The sequence below is a fragment of the Gekko japonicus genome, unplaced genomic scaffold (assembly GCF_001447785.1).
Source record: "Gekko japonicus isolate JY-2015 unplaced genomic scaffold, Gekko_japonicus_V1.1 scaffold1445, whole genome shotgun sequence".
Lineage (NCBI taxonomy): Eukaryota > Metazoa > Chordata > Lepidosauria > Squamata > Gekkonidae > Gekko > Gekko japonicus.
Window position 1 is genome coordinate 176,989 of NW_015172599.1, and position 9,062 is coordinate 186,050.

General features: G+C 46.4%; 1 protein-coding gene across 2 annotated transcripts in view; it reads left to right on the forward strand.

The window, feature by feature from the left end:
* SRRM2 (serine/arginine repetitive matrix 2) overlaps nucleotides 1-1,157 on the forward strand; it is an 18,383-nt gene extending 17,226 nt beyond the window's left edge. For both annotated transcript variants that reach the window (XM_015421573.1, XM_015421574.1), the window contains exon 15: nucleotides 59-1,157. In XM_015421573.1, the coding sequence (XP_015277059.1) occupies nucleotides 59-68 (10 nt within the window). In that variant the 3' untranslated portion in view covers nucleotides 69-1,157. The remainder of the gene's footprint in view (nucleotides 1-58) is intronic.
* The last annotated feature ends 7,905 nt before the right edge of the window (nucleotides 1,158-9,062 follow it).

The following is a 9,062-nucleotide window of genomic DNA, read 5'->3' on the forward strand; positions in this document are numbered from 1 at the left end:
CCCCCCCCCTTTCACTGAGTAAGCCCCGCGTGTAACTCTTTTCTCTCCCCCTCTCCAGGTCACCCTAAGCCCGTCGGAAGGTCTGGAAAGCCCTTGCAACCACAGACTGCGCCCCCCTGCCTCCCACAGCGCTGTCCCAGGTGGGAAGCCCCCTGCCTCCTGATGCCCACTGGAAACCAGTGCGGGCGCATGTGTGGGGGGCATCTTCATTTGCCATCGGCTTTTTATTCTCATTAGTTTTTTCCGTCACTGTCCCCCGTCTTTATTGCCCGTCATTTGTCGGCAGCTACATTCCCCTCCTCCCTGGACATCTCTGCTCAGCACCCATCAGGATCCACCGCCTCTGCGCTCCTCCTCCTTCTCTTCCTCTTCCAACAGTTGGTGACGTTCATTTTGATTTTTTCCTCTCTCTCTCCTGTGAGCGTTTTTTCCCCCTGTGCGTTTTACAGCTAAGATCTTCTGTGTTTTGAGAGGGGGGGGGTCTTCTTTTTGTTGATTTAGAGACATAAAAGGTTTAAAAAAAGAAAACATAAAGGGGGTGGGGGTGGGCTAGGGAGATACGTGAACTAATCCGTTTGATTTAGTGTTTCTCAGGCACCCTTCTCTGAACTGGTGGGCTGTAGGGAGAAGGAAGGAGAGCCTGTTGGCACTGGAAGTCTTCCACATGCCATTGTGGAGCCTCTGCTGCTCAGCGGCACTCACTCTGTTGCCCCCTGTTTCAGGATCAGATCGGCGCTGCGGGCATCTTATTTGAGGAGAAAAGCTGTGGTCTCTTTCAGTAGAATGTGACAGTGGGGTTGAGTTTTGAGGGTGGTGAACTCGAAGATTAGACCAGCACCCCCCCGCCCCAGTTTAAAAAACAGGCAGAATTTTAATACGTGGTGCTCCTTTTTTCCTTTTTAGCCCTCCCTCTAAGCAGACTCTTTTTCATATTCGATCAGCTGAGCCAGGTCAAGGAGGGGTGGGGGGAGTGGACTGGAAAGGGGGCAGCCCAGGCATTTTATAGGGAGAGTGAGTTGAGAATTGCAGGAAAGAAGCTGAGAAACCCTAAATCAGGGAGGGATGGGAACAGAAGTTTCTTCATATTTCTTAAAAGCATTTAATTTTTTTTGATATGTACAGCAAGGAGATTTTTTCTGTCAAATAAAAACTTATGAAACGCAGATGTTTGCTGCCTGAGTCCCTGAGATATGTTTCTCTGCGCCTCTTCAAGGGTGTGGCCTGGTCAAGGGCGACATCTATAGGTGTGTGGAGGGTTTCCTTTGTTGTGTCTCCTTCCATCCAGCCCTCTGAGTTGATTCATTTTTCAGATGCTGAAGATCAGTTGCTTAATAAATATCTTACAGAATATCTTCTGTTTCTCCCAGCGTATGAAAACTGAACCGACTGCTTAAGTGAAAAAAAAAGACACTGTCTAGGTTAATGTTGGAGCCTTCCTCCAGTGGAAGAGGCATGCTCCACTGGTGGAAGGTTTCTCGCACTAAAGGAAGGCTAAAAAATGTTGGATTTTGACTCAGGCCTATAACCTTTATGTATACTTAAGGTAGCTGTCAGAACAGAAAGATGAATGAAAGCATCTCAGTGTCCTCTTAAGGACCGGCTCAATCTAGCAAAATAATGAAGCCAGCCAATAAAATGACAAAACCCATGTGTTCATCTGAAAGGGGATATTTTATAATAACTCTTCCTGAAGCTTTCAAGGAGAGTCTTTTCTGGCCTTACTGGGTAAAATACTTCAAAGCAATTGACCCACCACAGAAAAGGTCTGTTTACTCTCTACCAGTTTTAGAGCTCTTCTCTGCTAAGTGGAGCTCTTAAGTGGAGCCTCCCAGTAGACCTTCGTTGGAGGGCAAGGCTGATGCAGAGAGTGAGGAAGTCCATGCTTTGGAAAAGGGAAAGTAAAACCATCTTAAACTTCCTTCAGGCAACTAAAGCATCAGATTGAGGACAGATTGCATCTGGAACGATCTCTCTTACTGTGGGAAGAAAACAAGTCTCTTGAAAAATACTGTTCTATAGAATCATCAGAAGAAACAAATGTGCTCTGCTGGTCAGGCACAGAAGAACTTTTACTTCACCCTAGTCCCTGTGGTGGCCCCATCTAGTATCGCTTCCAATGATGTTGATTCTGATGGAACAGCAATCAGAAATGTGTTGCCTAGATGCTTGCCAGAAATGTTTTGTTCATTTCTTTATGCAGTTGCTTCTCTTAAATCTATTCTTCCTTGCCTTCAGTGGCAACCCTTCTCCAATATCTGAACTAAAGGTGAGAATGCTGGGAGTGGGGAGTGGAGACTGGAGACATAGCTGCTTCCCAGCTGTCATGGCTAATAATAGTCGCAAGAGCCTGCTGTAGCCCACATCATTCATTTTGTTTTAGTTTTGCTTTTAAGAGGGAAACCATATTTCTTGCCACTGCAGCTGCCCAGATTATGCACCCTTTATTCCACTTGCTTTACTAAGAAGCCTTTAGATTTTCATAACCGTTCTCTGTCATACGTGCTTTCTCTATGTGGAAGTACTTTTTCCTAAAGAGTCATTCAGTTGTCGTCGTCCCCACCCCGGTCCCCCTCCCCCCCCGGTTCCATTTTCTGAATTTCTCTGTCCTCGGAAGATTGTTCGGTTGATGGAGTTTATACTCCGTCTTTCTGCTTTTATGGGATTCCTGGTGGCACACCACCAGAGTTCCCAATAGGTCTCCATCCAAGCGCTTACCTGTGTTGTGTCAGCAAGGTGGTTGTTTGATCTTCTCCAGCCAAATCCAGCATTGGTGCCTAAAACTGCTTCCTTGTACTTTGAACCTGCTGTTTGTTCTCTGCTGTGATGGTTTTGCTTCTGGGGTGCCCTTTGCAGCACTAAAAGCCTATCAGAATACCACCAACGCACAGCGCACCCCCACCCCCGCTAGGTATTTTACCATTTTTTTCAGACTGAGCTTTAGTGTCTTGGCTTTTTTACTGGCCTTAAGGCTCTCAACCAAATCTTCCACAGAGGACTGGTGTATGGGCTGCGTGGTTTTTCATTATCTTTAAAGTCTTTATGTCACACCACAAAACTGTCCTTGTAAAATTGTGTGCTTTCAAAAACTGGCAGTGCTTGTTTGGAGATGCGTGTGTTCAAAGACACCTCAGGCTCGTGGAACTAAGTGTGTCATCCTTTACATCCCAACTAATGACTTGTGACTTGGTATTTCCTGCCTCCTGCCAACCAGCCTCCACTCTGGGCCCTTCATTTTATCTGCCGTTTTCCCTTCTCTCCCACCCACCTGTGCTAAGGAGTTTAAAACTAGCTGTGTTTTTTCAGTGTGAAACAGAAAGCTGCGTGACTCACCAACTTGGAATTACAGGGCTGGGGAAGGCTTTGAAGTTCCGGGTCAGAGCAGCAGGGCTGAGAGTAAACCTGCACCAGTTTCCCCTTCAGTTCTCAACGGACAGATTTGCAGTCAGTATAACTTGCGTGTGTAGCATATAGAATATGGTGAAGAGGGTGGAAGCAGAGGAATAAGTGAGGCTACGCTGAGGGCAAAACTCCCTCCCCCTTTTACTAAATCCCTCCCCCTCGCCAATAATCCGCCCAACTTTCACTTCGTTTTTCCACGATCATCAAGGCTAGAAATGTTCTTTTCTGAAAGTAAAAACTTTAGTGTATGAGATCCAGTGGTAGAGGCCCATGAGGAGAATAGTGCAGTGGATTATCACAGCCAGACAGTATATGGTGTGCATGTGTGTGCTCTGATGAACTGATGCAATGGCTTTGCTTTAATCCCCTGGGGCCCAAGAAGTCTCTGCTTTAAGTATCTTGAATGGTCGGCAGGCACCTGGGCTGCAGCTGAGGTGGTTTGGGTCTAGGCATTAGGTGGTTTATGGGAACCCCTCATGTAAGCTGCCCAATATCCACGATGGAAGAAAGGCAGGGTAAAAAAAATGAAATATTAGACGTTGGGTGCCTCTGGGCCCTACACTGGGGCAAACCACTGTCACAGGGTGGCAGTGTTGTACTGCTGATTCCTAATGAAATGTTAAAAAAGCGTCCCTGTGAAATCTTGCCCCCCCCCCTAGTGAGTAAATACAGAAATGCAAATGTGTTACGATTTCATTGATGATTTTAATAATGCAAATTTAAATACATCCAGTAGTAACGAAGACACCCCCCCTTTAAACTACATTTCCTACAGCCAGTCACACAAGTAAAGAGAGCAACCCTTTCCCGCAGATACCAAAATGGCAAATTCATTCGGAGTGTGTCTGTCAGACAAGGGAAGGCAAGTGTTACAGAGCTTGGGCCCAAGGCTTGCCCCTTGCCTTCCCAAAAGCATCTCTGTCTGTCGGGGTGGGGGGGAGGTAGTAGCAGAGTTGTGTGGAAAAGACAGCATTGCCAGAATAACTTCTGCAGTGGTTCTAATACACTTAACTGCTTTCCTTCGGGTTGCCCACCCCGCACCGTCACATCTGACTTAATCCAGTCTGACTTGCACTACAGGCATTTAAAACTCTGCTCTCATGAAGTGGACATTTGATGGACAGACAGCATGTCCTGGACTGATGCGACAGTTGTGTGCGTTTGGAACATTAAAGTGTACATATTTTTAATGGACAGTTCTGCATCTCCTACCTTGTTCACCCAGACCCAGGGTGTGGATGCCGTTACCCCATGTTTCTCTGCTGGGTTCCTGTTCTCATCGTCGCCTCCGTTGCTCACAGTACACTCATCCATAAAGTAGGAAACACTACACTTGGACACGAGCGTTTAGTAGTGCTTTCTACTTTATGGATGAGTCCACTGTCCTTAAGTACAGCTGCCGGCCGTGACTGATGTACATCTTCGTTGCGAACTGTTTCTGAGCCGGTCTCTAGTCCCCCTTCTTCCCCATCTGCCGGCTGCTCCCTGGTTGTGAAGTAACAGGGAGACGCTAGCAGGAGGATTGGGTTGACCTTATGAAACCGACCCTGTCTTGAGGGTTTAAGGCAAAACACCAATTTCACATTAGGAAGGCAAAATGTAAAACTTTTCTGTCCCTGAAGGGCTCACAGTCTTAATTTTGGCTTACGTTGCTTGAGAGTGAGCCGTGAACAAACCTGTAAATAAACGTCTGTTGAGCATATTACAAAAAGCCCTGAAATTTCTTCTGTGCCCACTACTAATCTCTTCCCCTACTCTTGTGGTCAGGCACTGAACACTTCATGCTGAAAGTTGAAAAGAGTTCATTCACTTCCCCAGTTTCTGCTAAAAAGAGAGAGATGGGAGGGCGGAAGGGCATCTATCAGAGCTGGCCATTACATGTGGCTATTTTGGGGAAAGTGCGCAAGCCCCAAGTCCTGTGGCATCAGGCATACGGGTTAGGGAATGGTGGTGACACTCATAGCCCGGCTGTTTCCTCCCAGAGGGAATGTTTGAAGCCCCGTTTTGTTTTTTTTCAATGAACAGAGAAGTTCTGGGATATCCTCTCCCGTCTGAGACGATGACATTTTGCTCCTCAGCTGTCCAAAGGCCTCCTTCTCCCATAGGCGACTCTCTTTCCTCGCTGCCTCTAACATCAGGATCCCTGTACTAGGACATCGGTATGATGCCTCTTCAAAGCCTAGCTTTTTAATGAAACCTTGAATGCACCCCCCCCCCCGTTGAATTTTTGAATATAAACTCATTAGGCCTGTTTTTATGTTTCTTTGGTATTCTGTAAAGCGCTGTGTACATAAAACCAGCAGCAAGTAAGCATGGGGAGGTGTGGAACACAACACCGAACCTCTTGATCCCAGCTGCCTCACAGAGTGGTCAGTAAAAACCCGGGGATTCTAGTTTATGCAATAGTTAATACTTTCCAGGCCTTGCTTCCTTCACTAATATCCTGCCTTTCTCCCCAGAGGTGACGCAAAACAGCTTGCATCACTCTGCTCTCCACAGTTTTATCCCCACAGCCCTCTGTTGTGGTGCCAAGAATCTGGAGCTCCATTCCCACAAAAACTCACCTGGTGCCATATTTGCAAGCTTGTAGGGGCCAGGTATGTATGTATGGCTGTGAGAGTTGGACTATAAGGAAGGCCGAGCGCCGAAGAATAGATTCTTTTGAACTATGGTGCTGGAGAAGACTCTTGCGAGTACCTTGGACTGCAAGAAGATCAAATCAGTCAATCCTAAAAGAAATCAACCCTGACTGTTCCCTGGAAGGCCAGATAATGAAACTGAAGCTCAAATACTTTGGCCACCAAATGAGAAGGGAGCACTCACTGGAGAAGACCCTGATGCTGGGAAAGATTGAAGGTCAAAGAAGACAGGGATGGCAAAGGATGAGACGGTTAGACAGTGTCATAGATGCAACAAACATGAAACTGAGCAAACTTCAGAGGACGGCGGAAGACCGGAAGGCCTGGCGTGATCTGGTCCACGGGGTCGCGAAGAGTCGGACTCGACTGTGTGGCTGAACGAACAAACACAAAAAGGGGCCAGGTAAAGACACTTTTGTTTTCACAAGCCTTCGTCTGATCATCCACCACTAAGAAATCTATTTCATTAGTTAATTTACACCCTGCCTTTCTGCCCAGGGGGGTCCCAAAGTGGCTTTTACCTCATCTCCATTTTATCCTTACAACAGTCCTACAAGGTAGGGTAGGCTGAGAGTTTGTGATGGGCCCAAGGTCACCCAACAAGGTTCCGTGACAGTGTGGATATGCATGTGGGTGTCTCAGGTCCTAGTCTGGCACTCTTAACCAATAACCTAACAGCATGCTGGGTGGCCAAGCTTAGCTTGAAGTTTCCCATGTGTGAACCAAAAGACCTTTCCCCCATGTAAGAACCCAGGACTTCCAACCTGCTCCCCCTCTTTCTTTTTTTATATAATGCACTTTATTAGATTTTTAGGCTATACACGGGTAAGGGAAGAAAGGGAAACAAAGTAATAAGTCTTCTGCGTATAACTCTTCTCCACATATCACTTCACACTACAAAAAGACCGTGAAATTTTAAACGTTCATAAAGGCTTCTTCATATCGCTCCCCCCTCCTCTTAATGAATGTCTACCACCAGACCCCACTGTCTGCCTAGAGCTTCCTTAAAACTAGAGGGAATCTTGTGGGGAATGTTATCTATTTGTACTGAGGTTTTACGTGAAACAGCCAACACAGTTTAGTAGCAAAGGCACCTCTGAGTGAAGAATGAGGCTGAATAATGAAACCAACGGGGTGGGGCGGGGGGCTTCTGTGACATGCCCTTTCCCACTCTCGAATGTCTCGCTCTGTGAAACATTTTTCTCCCTGTAGCAGGGTTTAAAGAGATGGAATTATATTTGGTTCTGGGATTGTGGAAAGTGGAATGCAGCTCAGGGTTTGGAGCTGGTTGTTAGAGAATCTTGTGTGCCGCCATTTGTGAGGGCTGAGAGGTGAGCAGCAGGCATTCAAGGGCAAAGTTGGGAGGGCAGAGGCTTCCGTGGGTGTGCTGTAAAAATGTCAGCATTTAATTTAAAAAGCCGGTGCCCGCCCTCTCCTTTTAGAATATAGATCTGTACATATGTCAGTAAGTGTGAATGTTTTAAATATGACTAAATATTAAGGCCAGGAACCAAAGAAGCATAATACTAGTTCCATCAGCCTAGGGAGAGCTTTATCCTTGGTTTTTGAAAGTTAACCTCTCCATGTCTCTTGGCAAACTGCTTTTGAAACTGAGTGGGATTTCAAAAAGCAGCGTTTGATGGCGTTTGGGACGTTTAAAAGAAAGCCAGAACCTTGAGCCTAATGCAAGACCACTACAGGAGGCTAAATAGCCGCTTGGATCCCTGCCTATTTTAATAGTTATTTTACATACACACCCTTTCCCCCTAAGAATACGAAGTTCAAAACCAGCAAGGCCCTGTTTAAATACTCTCTATTGCCCCTGCCCCCTTTTAAAATACTTTCCATGGGGCAATTTAGCAGATCACTAAGGTGGGAAGTCCACCCAAACGGGGTTGTAATACATGCCTGCTTTGCTCCTGATCAGATTGTCACTGCAAAAAGGCAATAGCAGAGTAACAGGGCTGCTAGCATTGCACTATGCTTGTCATCTCTCCCCATGCGCCCCTCCCAAAGTACTCCTGTTAAAACATCACCTGTGTGAGCTGCATGCTTTGTTTACAGTGCCTGATCAAACAAAAACAGTAGAAAGCATGGCTATTTCATGAGTTATATATAGAAATGTCTTAATATTGAAATTACCAAACTGGGAAGTCTTGTGATCGCAAGGCTTCAAAACTTAACATCACATCTAGCCAAACATCAGCAAATCCGGGCTTTTTGAGTGCCTGCGAATATAGAGAGGGTGGGTGGGCCCATTTGGCCACCAGTGATGGCCTATAAATGTGAAAGCCTAAGACAGTCTACAGACGGTTGTGGACCTGCCAGAGCGTTGGCATTTGCCTTGTTTTTGCAGAACCCAGGTGCAGCAAGATCTACCAAGCCAAATGAAATGCAGCCCTCTAGGCTGTGTACGGTGGCCATCTAGAGCCTTGTGGTGTGGGAGACCAGTCAAGGGCATATTGGGGTGCAGGGAGAAATTATAGTTTACATTGAGACAAATGATGGTATTGTAGAGGCTTTGTTCTGAAAGTGTTGGCGGGCTAATCACTGTAAAGGTAACAGTTTAGGGAATAAATACAGCCCCCCCGATAAACTGTACCCATTTTTATTCAGTATGCTCATCCCCTTAAATGCTCTGTACACTGTAGCACTATAGGAGAGACAGTGTGGTTGGAGTGTCAGACGAGGATCTCGGAGACCGAGACCAGTTTTAAGGGCATATTGGGGTGCAGGGAGAAATTATAGTTTACATTGAGGCAAATGATGGTATTCTAGAGACTTTGTTCTGAAAGTGTTGGCAGGCTAATCACTGTAAAGATAACGGTTTAGGGATTAAATACAGCCCCCCCCCCATAAACTGTACCCATTTTTATCCAGTATGCTCATCCCCTTAAATGCTCTGTACACTGTAGCACTATAGGAGAGACAGTGTGGTTGGAGTGTCAGACGAGGATCTCGGAGACCCAGGTTCTCCCCTGCTCAGCTATGGAACTTTGCTCAGTGACCTTGGGCCAGCCACGC